Source organism: Lissotriton helveticus, chromosome 8, assembly GCF_964261635.1.
Source record: "Lissotriton helveticus chromosome 8, aLisHel1.1, whole genome shotgun sequence".
NCBI lineage: Eukaryota > Metazoa > Chordata > Amphibia > Caudata > Salamandridae > Lissotriton > Lissotriton helveticus.
In genome coordinates this window covers 1045181928-1045200093 of record NC_136069.1, presented here as the reverse complement: position 1 = coordinate 1045200093, position 18166 = coordinate 1045181928, and the positions used below count along the sequence as shown (strand labels likewise).

At 49.6% G+C, this 18166-nt stretch overlaps 1 protein-coding gene across 1 annotated transcript in view; it reads right to left on the bottom strand.

Annotated features, from left to right (window-relative positions):
- Window positions 1-979: 979 nt before the first annotated feature.
- Window positions 980-18166, bottom strand: part of MSL3 (MSL complex subunit 3) — a 176263-nt gene continuing 159076 nt past the window's right edge. The window contains exon 13 of the mRNA XM_078657908.1: window positions 980-1640. Within this exon, the coding sequence (XP_078514034.1) occupies window positions 1541-1640 (100 nt within the window). The 3' untranslated portion in view covers window positions 980-1540. The remainder of the gene's footprint in view (window positions 1641-18166) is intronic.

The following is an 18166-nucleotide window of genomic DNA, read 5'->3' as shown; positions in this document are numbered from 1 at the left end:
ACCGAAACCAGAAACACGGTCACCCAGGCCCTCGTCACAAGCCGACTGGACTACGGGAACGCCCTCTACGCAGGAACCACAGCCAAACTTCAGAAACGGCTTCAGCGCATACAGAACGCCTCCGCACGACTCATCCTCGACATCCCTCGCCGGAACCACATATCCGCCCACCTGAGAAACCTGCACTGGCTCCCCGTCAGCAAGAGGATCATGTTCAGGCTGCTCACCCATGCACACAAAGCACTCCACAACATGGGCCCGAATACCTCAACAACCGCCTCTCATTCCACACCCCCACCAGCCAGCTCCGCTCCACCAGCCTCGCCCTCGCCACCGTCCCACGGATTCGCAGAGCCACCACCGGAGGAAGATCGTTCTCCTACCTGGCAGCCAAGACCTGGTACTCCCTCACAGCACACCTACGACTGACCCAGGACCATCTCACCTTCAGGAGACACCTCAAGACCTGGCTATTCGAGCAGTAGCGGCACCCGCCCCCCCTTCAGCGCCTTGATACCCTCACGGGTGAGTAGTGCGCTCTACAAATGTATTGATTGATTGAATATGAGTAGGAGGGCAAGTGAGACACTATAGCTAGTCAGACTTGGGCTCATGGTACTAAGGAGGTATGGTGACTCAGTCCCTATCTGCTAATGTTTAATGGCCCCACGCAAAGTTCTGTACCTGAGCAGAATCCCTGCAACAATTCTACCAAATGCCTCCTTAATCGACCACCAAACGTTCGGTGCCCCTTTCTCACACTCTTGCTTTCTCCCTTTGTCATGATTTTCAGTCTTTCGAACCCCCCTTCTCCCTTGTTTGTTTTCCTCCCTCTCTTGCTTTGGATCAAAGTCTGATGAGGAAAAATAAGTGCTGGTCGTCAAAAATAAGTGACAGTCCCTAAAAATGAGTGCCGCAGTTGGCCTCACCTGCAACCATCGGGAAAAATTAAGCTCAACAACTGCCAAGAACTCAGGAAAAAGTTATCAAGAGGAATCTTTTCCAGTTTTTATTCAAGCAACAGAACACAACAGTTCCTGACAAAAATATACAAACAAAATCTGACATTTGTACATTATGAAATTGTATTTCAGACAGTCCCATAAGAAAGTAAATAGTCTGAGGGGAAAAACAGTGCCACAGAACAAAAGTGTTTAGTTTCTGTTTTGTTCATAACCATCACGTCTTCACACCTTTCATCGTAGAAAATGAATGCACCAGGTAGATCATGCCAGAGTAATGGTCTGCTGAAATGTTTGTCCTTAACAAATCAAACTGTTAGTCTGTTCTCTGAAAAATCTTTCCTTTGCAACAGCATCAAATTCCATTCTTCCGCCATCTGTAAGTGATGATTAAAAGCAAAAGAGTGGGTGCTCAGCAATATCTCCAGTGAAATAATGGTCCATCTCTGCCAAAAGATGCATCTTTCCTCAAATGTTCTTTACCAAGTAAAAAAAGCCCATACTAAGCCTGGACAACACATGACCAAAGCAGCAATTCTTCAACTAATGAAACTTAGGTTTCATTTATTCAAGATGCATTAATAGATTGCCCGAGGATTCTTGGTGCTGTAGTATGCTTCGCTTGCCGCGACATAGGCAGATTCTGGAAAGAAATCCTCGTAATATTCAGCAAGAAACCTAAAAAAACATAAGACAAGGAACAGATCAGCATAAGATTAAAAATAGCATTAATATTGTAACTTGTTTTATATAGTGCTGGTGTGCGACACCATTCGGGTGGCCATGGGAAAAGCAGAGGAGACAGGGTTGCAGGAGAGCTGCAGCAATCATTTGCCCCTCATGTCCCGGGGTCCACCATACTATGACTCTGTAAACTGGGCTATGTACAACCCCTTCAGCACTTGACTCTCAGTGGAAGTGACGGCAATAAGTCACAAGATCTTCAGGGTGATTTGTGGTGGGGGTACAACAGACTCAGCATTCAGACACCCAACAGTGTAATAACGCTATTGTCAAGTTTAGAGCTCATCTTTCTAAAAAAAGAGAAAGGCTTTAATATACAACAAAACTCAGTACTACGCTTTACCCACAAATGATCAGGTACTGCCTACCAAGGAGGACCCCTCGTCTGCCACCTTCCACTTACCCGTGTCTAAGGTACCCCAGGGTAGAATTCAGCAGAGATGCAGTGAACCTCCTCTGGTCTGGTAGGCACTACTAACAGGCACAGAGAGTGTCGTCTCACCCACAGTTCGAATCTGCAGTAGGTCTCACACTGGCCTCCTGTTCTTCAATTCTGGTCCTCCTGCAGTGGGGAAAGATGCATCAGCTGCAGGTGTGTCAAGCGGCTGCTCCACTTCTTCAGAGCAGACATAGGTTGTGAGCAGTATCCAGAGGCAGCAGCAGACGTTCAGCTGTCCTCATTTGGCATACATGCCCCTGGCAAACTGTGTTGGCAGCGGAGGGTCCATAAGTTGTGCAGGAATTTCCTCCTGGACCGGCTGAGTCGCCAATAGAGTGGAATCCCTGGAGTGAGACAACAATGCGGTAGGCTTCTTGTCGAAGGTCCCGGGACGGCAGTGGAGTTGCTTGAAGGGTCTTTAGTGCGACAGCTTCGTCCGATCAGGTGCACTTCCAGTCAGCACTTTGGGAGCTGCACAGTAAATAAGGCACATAGTGGCAAATGCCTCAAGGAAGCAGCTTCACTTCTAGTGGTGTAGTGCACAGGGCACACATTAGGCAAGTGCTACGGGGATAGCCACTAGACATGGCCATCCAAGCACACTTGAGTCAAATGCCACAAGCTTGACCAGTGTTCTTCAGCTGCGTGGACAGGTCGGGCATACTTGGGGAAAGTGCCATGGCTGTACCAGCAAGTCAACTCATGCACTCTTGATGAATGCCACAATTTTGTGCTAGTCCCTCCTTGAGCACCACAGACTGCTGGTCACATGTGGGGCAAGTGCCATGCCTGCGACAGCAGGGTCGATGGGGTGATCCACGTGGGTGCACTTCGGCAGAGCCGCAAATCCTCTTCTTGGATTATTGTGACTAGCTTGAAGCATGCCAGTCATGCTTCCACAAGTCTGTTAGATGCGCCCAGAGCACTGTAGTCAACTGCTCTTGCCTGTGCCAGCAGTCCACTCCTCCTAAAGGGTTGGCTTGCTTCTTTCCCTCTTCTTCCAGATTGGATTCTTCAAGGCGTTCTAAGACAAAGAGCAGCTGTTCTTTCAGCTCAGATGGCAAGTGATGTCGCCTCGTCCCTAGGATGGGCACCAGTTTTGATTGCAAGGAGTCCTCTGTATAATCTGCAGAGCACTCCCTTCTTGATCAACGAGAACTTGTCAACAAGTCCTTCTCTCATACAGATAGAGACAACAGAACATATGTATTCTCTGTCTGCATTTCCAAACCAGGATTTTGGTCAGTTCTTTCATTTGTCTTTCTATGCCAGTCTCCTAGACTCCACTTTTGTCCAGAGTGACGCTCCTCACAGCAGGGTCACCACCAGGGTGGAGTACCAAGACCAGAGAGGGACAGAGATTAGAAAATTCTGCACTTTGCTATCACAACTACAGTGGACAGGGAGTAGAGGGACATAATCCGGATACCTTTCTAAAGGACCCATCACACGCTGACAACTGACTCTTCAGTCCCACAGTTTACCCTTTCGATTCACCAATTGGCGAAGGGGGGCACAACCCCTATTCTTACTTAGTTTTCCCACCAGTTCTCCCACCAAAAGTGGGGGTTTGAACCAGGGACATCCATCTGCTGCTAGCAGCAGAGGCTGGGGTTGCATTACAAAGGCAGCAAGGCCTTTGAAGCTTCCATTTCGAAAACGGTGCCCATCCTGGGGGAGATGGTGTGACACCTCCGCCCAGGATGTGCTTTGTTTCTGGCCTCAGAGAGCAGGGGCTATCGAACCAGTAGTCCAGAAATATGTCTGGTGGTGGCAGGCTGCCTAAAGCCAGTCAGGGACTACACCAGGATTGGTAGGCTTTCGAGGGGCACCTCTGAGGTGTCCTCTGGGTACATGTTTCAATAAGTCCCACACTGGCATCAGTGTGGGTTTATTGAGAGGAGTTTTTTGATAGTTGTTTGTCAAGTTGTCAAGTTTCCACCAGTCCATGTACTCTCTATGGCTTTACTGGTATTTACAATATTAAGAATAGACTTAAATATTGTAGAGGCATATCTACTCGTGCATATATGCCCCCAAATGAACAATAGGGCACCGTTTCTTAGGGCTTGTAAGGCAGTGACTTACCTATATCTTAGGCAGTGCCGAATTTGTATTTTTGCTCTGCACCAAGTCATACAGGTCTGCAGTGGCAGTTTGCATGGCCTTGGTGAGGGATCCTTAAGTGGCCCCTCTTCAGTCCAAATAACCTGGGTACCATTTACTAGGGAGTTACAGGGGGGTCTGAAGTGCCAATCGTGGTACAGTTTTAGGGAAAGAACACTGGTACTGGGAACCTGGACTGCAGGGGCCCAGTACTCTATAGTCAAAGTTGCATCAAAAGCCTGGCAAAAAGTGAGGGTACTGTAACAGAACCCCACTTTTCCACACACTGGGAAAGCACAATGAACAAGTTATTTACCTTTGGCTACCCCTTATCTAGCAGAGACTATCTTGCCACTGATTAATTACCTTAGTGTATATACCCCAGGTGTCAGGATGGGTCTGGCAACTTTTGAACAATCCCCTTGTGCACCGGTGGGTGGTGTTGTTTGGCTCCGTGTGGCGTCGGTGGCGGGCATGAAATGGATGGTGCCTATATAGAACATCTCAGAATGCTGACCTCAGTCTTGACTTTTTCGGCACCAGAAGCAGGGAGCTGAACTGAGGTGGACTGATCAGTGTGCCAAGGTGAGGTCCTGAAGGATCTCTTCAATGTGAGGGACACAGTTTGCAGAATGGGGAGGTTCAGTAAGGAATCGGCAGACAGAGAATACATATCTTCTGAGTCTCTACCAGATAAGGCGTTACCAAAGGTAAGTAACTTGTTCATCTGATAGTGACTTCTAGTTGCAGATTCCTTACCTTAGAATAGGCACCAAAGAGATCTCTCCCCAATGGAGGGTCTGAGCACTGTGTTACAAAACGAAGACCTAAAGAATTGAACGGGCGAAAGGCTCATCACACCAGACCAGACTGTCAAGGCAGTAATGTTTGGCAAATATGTGCAGTGATGACCAAGTAGCTGCCTGACAGATGTCCAGATCTGGGATTCCTCTAGTTAGCACAGTGGTTGCTGCTTTAGCTCTGGTGGAGTGAGCTTTCAAGCTCTCAGGGGGTTGCTTCTAAGCCATTGCATAGGAGATTTTAATACAGAAAACAATCCATTTGGAGGTGGTCCTCTTTTGATCTGCTTTGCTTTTCTTCAAACATGTAGAACCAAAAAAGAGTTGATCGTCCACATAGAAGTGTTTGGTGCAATCATAACATAAAACAACAGCGCTGTTTTTGGGTCTGGACTGTCGAATCTCTACTCTTCCTTGCTAGGACTGGTGGGGGTGAGGGGCATTTGGTTGGACTAAGAAGGCACTGTGATGTTCTGTCTGATGTGAAAAGGTGTAAAAACCTTTGGTGAGAAGGAGGAGCAGGTCCTAAGGACCAGCTTGTCTGGGAAAATGGTTGTGTATGTTGGTGAATCTACAGTGCCTGCAATTCGCTCACCATCCTGGTAGATGTTAGCGCCATAAGGAAGACTATTTTGAAGGTCAGCAGTCTCAGAGTGCAGCTGTGCATGGGCTCAAATGGAGAACAAATTAAAAAGGTGAGAACTACATTCTGGTCTTAATAGGGCAGGATAAAAGGCGTAGAAACATTCCCTGTAAACCTTTCAGTTAAAAGAGTCACAACACGTGACTTGAACGGGCAGGGTTGATCCGGCACGCGTACTAAGGCTGAAATGGCAAAAAATGACCCTTTAACTGTGACCAAGGCTTGGTTTGGAAAGGAATAATGAAAACAAAAGGACTTCAGACAATGGTTTAGGCAGAGGATTAACTCATTTGAGAGTACACCAAGCCACAAATTTGTCCCATCGGCAGGCATACATTAAGTAGTTTTTGTGGAGAAATGTCTGGCTGCCGGAATGACATCACATACTTCGGGGGGCATTTGTTGTTCAAGGTCAAATACCCTAAAATGTTGCTTCTTAATCTCTACGTATGTAAATGGAGAGTGCTCAGGTTCAGGTGCAGGACCCTGGCCTGTTGCTGCAACAGAAGACCCTCTCAAAGGGTCAGCCTGATCAAAGGAGAAATGCTCATGCTCAGGAGTTTGGGATACCAGATTCTCCTTGCCCAATCTGGACTCACAAAGATGATGTGTGTGTTGTTTTTCTTGATCTTCTTGAGAACTCTGGACAGGAGTGGTCTCTTTGGAAAGGTGTACAGAAGTACTGAGCTCCACTGAAGACGAAATGAGTCTCAGAGCAATAGCCTCTTTGGAAACTCAAGCGTGCAGAAATGCTGACATTGTACGTTCTTGGTGGCAGCCAACAGATCAACCAAGGGTCTCCCCAATCTCTGAAGAGACCTTGCACCACCTCTGGATGGAGATGCCAGTGGCGATCCGTGAGGCATCAACAGCCGAGTTAGTCTGCTCTGGCGTTCAGAAATCCCACCAGGAGCTGAAGCACCAGGAAAATGTTCTGACGTTCCAGTCATGCCCAGAGTCATGCCCAGAGACGCAGGGCCTCTTGTCACAGAGTCCAAGACCCCACACCACTTGTTGCGATACCATATGGCAGCGGTGTACACGTGAACTAGCCTTCCCTTGATGGAAAGAAGAAAGGCTTTCAATGTCAGGCGAATCACTCAATTTCAACATGCTGATATGGAGCTGAGACTCAAACGGAACCAGAGACCTCTGGTCTTCACCTCTCCCAGATGGCCGCCCCCAACAAAAAGTGACACATCTGTGACTACTGCATGTTCTGAATGGGGAAGAGAGAGGGGTCTAACACTGACCCAATCATGAGCTACCACTGCAGATCTGTTGCAGTTCCCTTTGTTATCTAGACCAGGTTGGAGAGATTACCCTGATGCTCTACCCACTGAATCTTCAAATCCCACTGCAGAGCCCACATATGCCAATGTGTATGTTTTACCAGCAGGATGCAGGAGGCTATGAGACCCAGCAGCCTCAGAGTTAGTCTCACCAAAATCTAGTATAGAGGCTGAAACATAGGAATCATAGCTCGAATATCCTGACATACTGTCTTGGAGGATACGTCCAAAACTGCACTGTATCCAGAATAGCTCAGATGAAAGGGAGCGTTTGAGAGGGACTCAGGTGTGACTTTGACTTGTTGATAGTGAACCCTAGCAATTTCACGAGGTCCACTGTAGTCTGGAGGTGGGAGACAACTGCCTAGGGTAATCCCGGCTTTAAAAGCCAGTCCTCATGGTAGGGGAACACAGGGTCACCTGACCTCTGCAGATGTGTGGCCGCCATCACCTTGGTGAACCCCGAGGGGTGCTGATAAAGGCCAAAGGAGAGCACAGCGAAGTGATAATGCTATTGTCTCACCAGTGAACCGCAAGTAATGGCTGTAGGCAGACAGGATAGAAATGTGTTAGTCGGTGTGCTGCAAGTCTAGACCTACCATCCAGTTTCTAGAATCGAGGGCAGACAGAACCAGAGCCATAAGGGGCATTTTGTATTTTTCCTTTTTCAGGAAGTAGTTGAGATGGCTTAGGTCTAAGATAAAACAGAGGCCATCATACTTTTTCAGGACTAGAAAATTGCGGGAATAGCAACCACGATCTACTTCTGATGTTGGCACCTTCCAAATGGCTTCCATGGCCAGAAGAGCTAATACTTCCTGTACCAAGACCGGGAGGTGGTCCTCCAAAAGCTGATTGGTCAACTGTGGCAAATGCATCAGGGTCTGTTGGAAAGGTGGGGGCACGGCCCCGCTGGACAATCCAAAACATCCATTTGTCCGAAGTAATTTTGTGCCATTGAGGCCACAAAAGGACAGTGATGCCTGCTGGCTGTAGTGGCTTGGATGAAAAGGACAGGGATGATAGCCACTACCATAGCCAAGGAAGTATCAGAATGTGACTGTCGCAGGACCATTGTGAGCCTCAATGACCTAGCGGTGGTCTGAATGTCTTTGAAACGCTCAAGCGCTGAATCTGTCTTGTCGCTAAAAAGGCGAGCCCCATCGAAGGGCATGTGCATAATGGATTGACAACAAGATGATGGACTGAGTGCTGAAACTTTTCGAACATTCACTCCCAGTCAAGAGATATGGGTTTAATCCATCGTTCTTTTGCCCACTATGCCACCCCAGTTTGGACCCAGTCATATGCAAATCAGTCTTGACCCTATTCCACATGGGAAAAGTCCAACCTAAACTGCCAGGCCAGGTCCTCTCTGGACCGGAAACAAGCATCCTGGGACAGATTTTGGGGCTTCATCGTACATCATCCAGGCTAGCTTGAGACCAGTGGCACAGCCAGCAAAGGACCCACGTTTGGGCAAACCCTTTGCCTCTTAGGGTAAACATAGCAAGCACAACAAGATGATGGACATGGAGCTGAAACATTTCAACCCCTTGCCCCAGTCAAGCGATCTGAGTTTTAATCCATCATTCTTTTGCACACTATGCCACCCCAGTTTGAACCCAGCCATATGCAAATCAGTCTTGACCCTGTTCCTCATGGGAAGGCCAGGTCCTCCCTGAACCGGAAACAAGCATCCTGGGACCGGTTTCGGGGTCATTCCCCCTCATCAGCCAGGCTAGCTTGAATCTTTTAGCCCAGCGAGCAAGGGACCCATGTCTCGGCAAACCCTGGGCCACGCAGAGAGAATATAGCAATGCCTGGACATCCCTCAAAAAGCCAGTTGTCATCAGCCAGACGTGACGTCAGAGTGCAAACGTTGGAAACAATGGCTCTGCCAAGCAAGTCAGTTGTATCCAATCCCCATTTTATGGCGATCTTTACTGCATCTCTCCCTTCAACAATAGCTTAGGAGAGTATAGCTCAGCCTCGTCTGAAATCATAAGCAGCATGTGTGCTACTGTATCCCACAGAGTGTGGGAATAACGGCCCACTAAGCATGCAGCGTTCACGGACAGTAGGGCAAAGCTGGTGGAAGTTAAATACTCTTAACAAAGGTGTCCAGCCTCTTGAATTCCCTATTCGGTGGTGTGGAAGGGAACACACTGGAATTTATCCAGAAGGTTGAGGCCTGGACCACCAGGCTCTCACAGTTGGATGCTGGGGAGAGGAAGGCTGGGTCCCTGGGCGTGGGAAGATACTGGCAAGAGATAGTCCTGTGCACAGGAGAGCCTGTGCTGGGCTTGGGCTAAGTCTCAAACAAGACATCAGTGAAAGCTTCAGTATGGGCCCTGAAGGGGATAATCCAGGCTGAAGCACCTCTGTCAACACTAGTCCTAACCTCAACCATGGGTAGCTGAAGATACAGGCCCCTGCCCCCCTCCAGGCCACTTCTGGAAAGAAGGCCCCTTTCTCCGTAGCTACAGTGGGGGGAGAGAGAAGTTTAGTGTCTGTTGAGATGTCGAGACCATTGGCGTCAGCCAGGTCCTCATATCAAGCGTCCTTGGCCATGGACGCTGCTAGGAGTGTTGAGTAGCTATAGGGATCCTCTGATCCCCTCCATTTGTGTTCCTAAGAGGTCCCTTCAGGGAAAAATGGCTCTGTCTCTAATTTAGGCTGAGCGGGCATGGTCAAAGCCAGTCCGGCTCCGTATCGGAGTCAGGAATCATGCTGGGTCAGCTTAGCTCATGTGCAGTCTCCGGAGGAAGGTGCGGCCAGGGGTGATCTGAGGGCTTACATGGCGCCCAGGATGGACCCGTCGAAGGCGAAGTCCCAGTCGGAGTCCCTTCTGAACCAATGGGGCCCAAAGGCTCTACAGAGGGATTCAACTACCCAAAAATTAGGCTTATGACCTCATAACTCTCGCAATTTAGCTGGGTTACTCCTGTCCTGGGAAGCTCGGAGAAGCATGGAGCAGGCCCAGTGTCAGACGCCGGCTGCATAGGAACAACCTGTGAGCTGGGCCTGGATTTTGGAGTCCTTCCCTTGCGTCATCCAACGAATGGGAGCGACACAGAGAATTTGTACAACAGAGTGCAACTCCACTCGCGACGAAAAGAGTTGCCTAGCGAGCGCCGCCTTGGAAATTCTAACGAGCAGAATTGCGGACATTGCACACTTTCTTTGGTGGCGAATAGATCTAACCAAGGCTCTTCCCACTGTCGAAAGAGACGTTGCACCACGTCCGAATTAAGACGCCATTCGCGATCCATCATGCACCTGCGCCTGGCGTTCAGTGAACCTGCCAGGTGTTGAACCATCAGGGAAATGCCCTGCTGTTTCAGCCATGTCCAGAGGCGCAGAGCCTTCTGACATAGGGTCCACTACCCCACCCCGCCCTGTTTGATGCAGTATTGGTATTGGTATTTACAATATTAAGAATAGACTTAAATATTGTAGAGGCCTATCTACTCATGCATATATGCCCCCAAATGAACAATAGGGCACCGTTTCTTAGGGCTTGTAAGGCAGTGACTTACCTATATCTTAGGCAGTGCCGAATTTGTATTTTTGCTCTGCACCAAGTCATACAGGTCTGCAGTGGCAGTTTGCATGGCCTTGGTGAGGGATCCTTAAGTGGCCCCTCTTCAGTCCAAATAACCTGGGTACCATTTACTAGGGAGTTACAGGGGGGTCTGAAGTGCCAATCGTGGTACAGTTTTAGGGAAAGAACACTGGTACTGGGAACCTGGACTGCAGGGGCCCAGTACTCTATAGTCAAAGTTGCATCAAAAGCCTGGCAAAAAGTGAGGGTACTGTAACAGAACCCCACTTTTCCACACACTGGGAAAGCACAATGAACAAGTTATTTACCTTTGGCTACCCCTTATCTAGCAGAGACTATCTTGCCACTGATTAATTACCTTAGTGTATATACCCCAGGTGTCAGACTGGGTCTGGCAACTTTTGAACAATCCCCTTGTGCAACGGTGGGTGGTGTTGTTTGGCTCCGTGTGGCGTCGGTGGCGGGCATGAAATGGATGGTGCCTATATAGAACATCTCAGAATGCTGACCTCAGTCTTGACTTTTTCGGCACCAGAAGCAGGGAGCTGAACTGAGGTGGACTGATCAGTGTGCCAAGGTGAGGTCCTGAAGGATCTCTTCAATGTGAGGGACACAGTTTGCAGAATGGGGAGGTTCAGTAAGGAATCGGCAGACAGAGAATACATATCTTCTGAGTCTCTACCAGATAAGGCGTTACCAAAGGTAAGTAACTTGTTCATCTGATAGTGACTTCTAGTTGCAGATTCCTTACCTTAGAATAGGCACCAAAGAGATCTCTCCCCAATGGAGGGTCTGAGCACTGTGTTACAAAACGAAGACCTAAAGAATTGAACGGGCGAAAGGCTCATCACACCAGACCAGACTGTCAAGGCAGTAATGTTTGGCAAATATGTGCAGTGATGACCAAGTAGCTGCCTGACAGATGTCCAGATCTGGGATTCCTCTAGTTAGCACAGTGGTTGCTGCTTTAGCTCTGGTGGAGTGAGCTTTCAAGCTCTCAGGGGGTTGCTTCTAAGCCATTGCATAGCAGATTTTAATACAGAAAACAATCCATTTGGAGGTGGTCCTCTTTTGATCTGCTTTGCTTTTCTTCAAACATGCAGAACCAAAAAAGAGTTGATCGTCCACATAGAAGTGTTTGGTGCAATCATAACATAAAACAACAGCGCTGTTTTTGGGTCTGGACTGTCGAATCTCTACTCTTCCTTGCTAGGACTGGTGGGGGTGAGGGGCATTTGGTTGGACTAAGAAGGCACTGTGATGTTCTGTCTGATGTGAAAAGGTGTAAAAACCTTTGGTGAGAAGGAGGAGCAGGTCCTAAGGACCAGCTTGTCTGGGAAAATGGTTGTGTATGTTGGTGAATCTACAGTGCCTGCAATTCGCTCACCATCCTGGTAGATGTTAGCGCCATAAGGAAGACTATTTTGAAGGTCAGCAGTCTCAGAGTGCAGCTGTGCATGGGCTCAAATGGAGAACAAATTAAAAAGGTGAGAACTACATTCTGGTCTTAATAGGGCAGGATAAAAGGCGTAGAAACATTCCCTGTAAACCTTTCAGTTAAAAGAGTCACAACACGTGACTTGAACGGGCAGGGTTGATCCGGCACGCGTACTAAGGCTGAAATGGCAAAAAATGACCCTTTAACTGTGACCAAGGCTTGGTTTGGAAAGGAATAATGAAAACAAAAGGACTTCAGACAATGGTTTAGGCAGAGGATTAACTCATTTGAGAGTACACCAAGCCACAAATTTGTCCCATCGGCAGGCATACATTAAGTAGTTTTTGTGGAGAAATGTCTGGCTGCCGGAATGACATCACATACTTCGGGGGGCATTTGTTGTTCAAGGTCAAATACCCTAAAATGTTGCTTCTTAATCTCTACGTCTGTAAATGGAGAGTGCTCAGGTTCAGGTGCAGGACCCTGGCCTGTTGCTGCAACAGAAGACCCTCTCAAAGGGTCAGCCTGATCAAAGGAGAAATGCTCATGCTCAGGAGTTTGGGATACCAGATTCTCCTTGCCCAATCTGGACTCACAAAGATGATGTGTGTGTTGTTTTTCTTGATCTTCTTGAGAACTCTGGACAGGAGTGGTCTCTTTGGAAAGGTGTACAGAAGTACTGAGCTCTACTGAAGACGAAATGAGTCTCAGAGCAATAGCCTCTTTGGAAACTCAAGCGTGCAGAAATGCTGACATTGTACGTTCTTGGTGGCGGCCAACAGATCAACCAAGGGTCTCCCCAATCTCTGAAGAGACCTTGCACCACCTCTGGATGGAGATGCCAGTGGCGATCCGTGAGGCATCAACAGCCGAGTTAGTCTGCTCTGGCGTTCAGAAATCCCACCAGGAGCTGAAGCACCAGGAAAATGTTCTGACGTTCCAGTCATGCCCAGAGTCATGCCCAGAGACGCAGGGCCTCTTGTCACAGAGTCCAAGACCCCACACCACTTGTTGCGATATCATATGGCAGCGGTGTACACGTGAACTAGCCTTCCCTTGATGGAAAGAAGAAAGGCTTTCAATGTCAGGCGAATCACTCAATTTCAACATGCTGATATGGAGCTGAGACTCAAACGGAACCAGAGACCTCTGGTCTTCACCTCTCCCAGATGGCCGCCCCCAACAAAAAGTGACACATCTGTGACTACTGCATGTTCTGAATGGGGAAGTGAGAGGGGTCTAACACTGACCCAATCATGAGCTACCACTGCAGATCTGTTGCAGTTCCCTTTGTTATCTAGACCAGGTTGGAGAGATTACCCTGATGCTCTACCCACTGAATCTTCAAATCCCACTGCAGAGCCCACATATGCCAATGTGTATGTTTTACCAGCAGGATGCAGGAGGCTATGAGACCCAGCAGCCTCAGAGTTAGTCTCACCAAAATCTAGTATAGAGGCTGAAACATAGGAATCATAGCTCGAATATCCTGACATACTGTCTTGGAGGATACGTCCAAAACTGCACTGTATCCAGAATAGCTCAGATGAAAGGGAGCATTTGAGAGGGACTCAGGTGTGACTTTGACTTGTTGATAGTGAACCCTAGCAATTTCACGAGGTCCACTGTAGTCTGGAGGTGGGAGACAACTGCCTAGGGTAATCCCGGCTTTAAAAGCCGGTCCTCATGGTAGGGGAACACAGGGTCACCTGACCTCTGCAGATGTGTGGCCATCACCTTGGTGAACCCCGAGGGGTGCTGATAAAGGCCAAAGGAGAGCACAGCGAAGTGATAATGCTATTGTCCCACCAGTGAACCGCAAGTAATGGCTGTAGGCAGACAGGATAGAAATGTGTTAGTCGGTGTGCTGCAAGTCTAGACCTACCATCCAGTTTCTAGAATCGAGGGCAGACAGAACCAGAGCCATAAGGGGCATTTTGTATTTTTCCTTTTTCAGGAAGTAGTTGAGATGGCTTAGGTCTAAGATAAAACAGAGGCCATCATACTTTTTCAGGACTAGAAAATTGCGGGAATAGCAACCACGATCTACTTCTGATGTTGGCACCTTCCAAATGGCTTCCATGGCCAGAAGAGCTAATACTTCCCGTACCAAGACCGGGAGGTGGTCCTCCAAAAGCTGATTGGTCAACTGTGGCAAATGCATCAGGGTCTGTTGGAAAGGTGGGGGCACGGCCCCGCTGGACAATCCAAAACATCCATTTGTCCGAAGTAATTTTGTGCCATTGAGGCCACAAAAGGACAGTGATGCCTGCTGGCTGTAGTGGCTTGGATGAAAAGGACAGGGATGATAGCCACTACCATAGCCAAGGAAGTATCAGAATGTGACTGTCGCAGGACCATTGTGAGCCTCAATGACCTAGCGGTGGTCTGAATGTCTTTGAAACGCTCAAGCGCTGAATCTGTCTTGTCGCTAAAAAGGCGAGCCCCATCGAAGGGCATGTGCATAATGGATTGACAACAAGATGATGGACTGAGTGCTGAAACTTTTCGAACATTCACTCCCAGTCAAGAGATATGGGTTTAATCCATCGTTCTTTTGCCCACTATGCCACCCCAGTTTGGACCCAGTCATATGCAAATCAGTCTTGACCCTATTCCACATGGGAAAAGTCCAACCTAAACTGCCAGGCCAGGTCCTCTCTGGACCGGAAACAAGCATCCTGGGACAGATTTTGGGGCTTCATCGTACATCATCCAGGCTAGCTTGAGACCAGTGGCACAGCCAGCAAAGGACCCACGTTTGGGCAAACCCTTTGCCGCTTAGGGTAAACATAGCAAGCACAACAAGATGATGGACATGGAGCTGAAACATTTCAACCCCTTGCCCCAGTCAAGCGATCTGAGTTTTAATCCATCATTCTTTTGCACACTATGCCACCCCAGTTTGAACCCAGCCATATGCAAATCAGTCTTGACCCTGTTCCTCATGGGAAGGCCAGGTCCTCCCTGAACCGGAAACAAGCATCCTGGGACCGGTTTCGGGGTCATTCCCCCTCATCAGCCAGGCTAGCTTGAATCTTTTAGCCCAGCGAGCAAGGGACCCATGTCTCGGCAAACCCTGGGCCACGCAGAGAGAATATAGCAATGCCTGGACATCCCTCAAAAAGCCAGTTGTCATCAGCCAGACGTGACGTCAGAGTGCAAACGTTGGAAACAATGGCTCTGCCAAGCAAGTCAGTTGTATCCAATCCCCATCTTATGGCGATCTTTACTGCATCTCTCCCTTCAACAATAGCTTAGGAGAGTATAGCTCAGCCTCGTCTGAAATCATAAGCAGCATGTGTGCTACTGTATCCCACAGAGTGTGGGAATAACGGCCCACTAAGCATGCAGCGTTCACGGACAGTAGGGCAAAGCTGGTGGAAGTTAAATACTCTTAACAAAGGTGTCCAGCCTCTTGAATTCCCTATTCGGTGGTGTGGAAGGGAACACACTGGAATTTATCCAGAAGGTTGAGGCCTGGACCACCAGGCTCTCACAGTTGGATGCTGGGGAGAGGAAGGCTGGGTCCCTGGGCGTGGGAAGATACTGGCAAGAGATAGTCCTGTGCACAGGAGAGCCTGTGCTGGGCTTGGGCTAAGTCTCAAACAAGACATCAGTGAAAGCTTCAGTATGGGCCCTGAAGGGGATAATCCAGGCTGAAGCACCTCTGTCAACACTAGTCCTAACCTCAACCATGGGTAGCTGAAGATACAGGCCCCTGCCCCCCTCCAGGCCACTTCTGGAAAGAAGGCCCCTTTCTCCGTAGCTACAGTGGGGGGAGAGAGTAGTTTAGTGTCTGTTGAGATGTCGAGACCATTGGCGTCATATCAAGCGTCCTTGGCCATGGACGCTGCTAGGAGTGTTGAGTAGCTATAGGGATCCTCTGATCCCCTCCATTTGTGTTCCTAAGAGGTCCCTTCAGGGAAAAATGGCTCTGTCTCTAATTTAGGCTGAGCGGGCATGGTCAAAGCCAGTCCGGCTCCGTATCGGAGTCAGGAATCATGCTGGGTCAGCTTAGCTCATGTGCAGTCTCCGGAGGAAGGTGCGGCCAGGGGTGATCTGAGGGCTTAAATGGCGCCCAGGATGGACCCGTCGAAGGCGAAGTCCCAGTCGGAGTCCCTTCTGAACCAATGGGGCCCAAAGGCTCTACAGAGGGATTCAACTACCCAAAAATTAGGCTTATGACCTCATAACTCTCGCAATTTAGCTGGGTTACTCCTGTTCTGGGAAGCTCGGAGAAGCATGGAGCAGGCCCAGTGTCAGACGCCGGCTGCATAGGAACAACCTGTGAGCTGGGCCTGGATTTTGGAGTCCTTCCCTTGCGTCATCCAACGAATGGGAGCGACACAGAGAATTTGTACAACAGACTGCAACTCCACTCGCGACGAAAAGAGTTGCCTAGCGAGCGCCGCCTTGGAAATTCTAACGAGCAGAATTGCGGACATTGCACACTTTCTTTGGTGGCGAATAGATCTAACCAAGGCTCTTCCCACTGTCGAAAGAGACGTTGCACCACGTCCGAATTAAGACGCCATTCGCGATCCATCATGCACCTGCGCCTGGCGTTCAGTGAACCTGCCAGGTGTTGAACCATCAGGGAAATGCCCTGCTGTTCCAGCCATGTCCAGAGGCGCAGAGCCTTCTGACATAGGGTCCACTACCCCACCCCGCCCTGTTTGATGCAGTACCACATGGCAGTGGTGTTATCTGCGAACACCTGCACCACTTTCCCTTTGACAGAAGGAAGGAATGCATTCAGTGCAAGTCGGATCGCCCGAAGCTCCAGACGGTTGAAAAGGAGCCTGGACTCCGCCGGAGACCAGAGACCTCTAATCTCCGCCTCTCCCATGTGGCCCCCCCTTCCCAGGAGGGACGTGTCTGTCACCACTGTGTGCTCCGGTTGGGGAAGAGAGAGGGATCTGCCCTGGACCCAATGTCAGTTCATGAGCCACCACTGCAGCTGCTGTGAAGTGCCCTCCGAGATCTGGACGTAATCGGACAGGTTCCCCTGATGCTGTGCCCACTGGAACTTCAGGTCCCACTGCAGAGCCCACAAATGCCATCTGGCATGAGTGACCAGCAGGATGCAGTAGGCCATGAGGCCCAGCAGCCTCAGGGTCATCATGACAGAAACCTAGGATAGAGGCGAAAGATCGTAATCATAGCCTGAATATCCTGGACTCACCGTTCGGGAAGATAGGTCAGAAACATCATCGTTTCCAGAACGGATCCGATGAAGGGGAGCTTCTGAGAGGGAATGAGGTGCAACTTCGGCAAATGCAGGAGGTCGGCCACAGCCTGGAGACGACTAGCTGGGGCAAGCCTGCCTTCAACAGCCAGTGGTCGAGATAGGGGAAGACTGGAAACCCTGATCTGCACAGATGAGCTGCTTCCACCGCCATCACTTTCGTAAACACCCGAGGGGCACTGGCAAGGCCAAAGGGGAGCAGGGTAAACTGAAAGTGCTTGTGGCCTACAGTGAACTGCAGGTAACGCCAGTGGGCCGGCAGGACAGGAATGTGGAAATATGCGTCCTGCAAGTCCCTGGCTACCAACCAGTCTCCAGGGTCGAGAGCAGACAAGACCTGAGCCAAAGTTAGCATCTTGAACTTCTCCTTCCGGAGGAAGCGATTGACGACTCTGAGGTACAAGATAGGATGCAGGCCATTGTCCATCTTGGACACCAGAAAGTAGTGGTAATAACAACCACGTCCTACCTTTGGCGCAGGAACGCGCTCGATGGCCCCCTTGACCAAGAGGGCCGTGACTTCCTGTTGAAGAAGTGCCAAATGATCCCCCGACATGCAGTGGTACTGGGTTGGCATGACTGGAGGGGTAGTCTCGAAGTGGGGGGAGTAGCCCCTTTGGACTATTTGTAAAACCCACCTGTCTGAAGTGACGGTGCGCCAGTGGGGGAGGTAATGGCAAATCCTGCCACCCACTGGCGTTTGATGGGCCTGAAAGACTGGACTAGGAAGGTTTTGGGGCAGTTGTGGCCGAGGTGGAAGTGGACTGACTCGCCCGCTGGCCCCCTGACCCGCCTCTGTGGGTCCCATGTCCGCGCTGAGACTGCTGTGGCCTGTGGCTCTGAAGCGAACGTGCTGGGGCGCCTCTTCCGTGGCCACGAAAGGAGGGAAAGGCATAAGGCGGAGGAGGGCGAGTGGCCGAAAA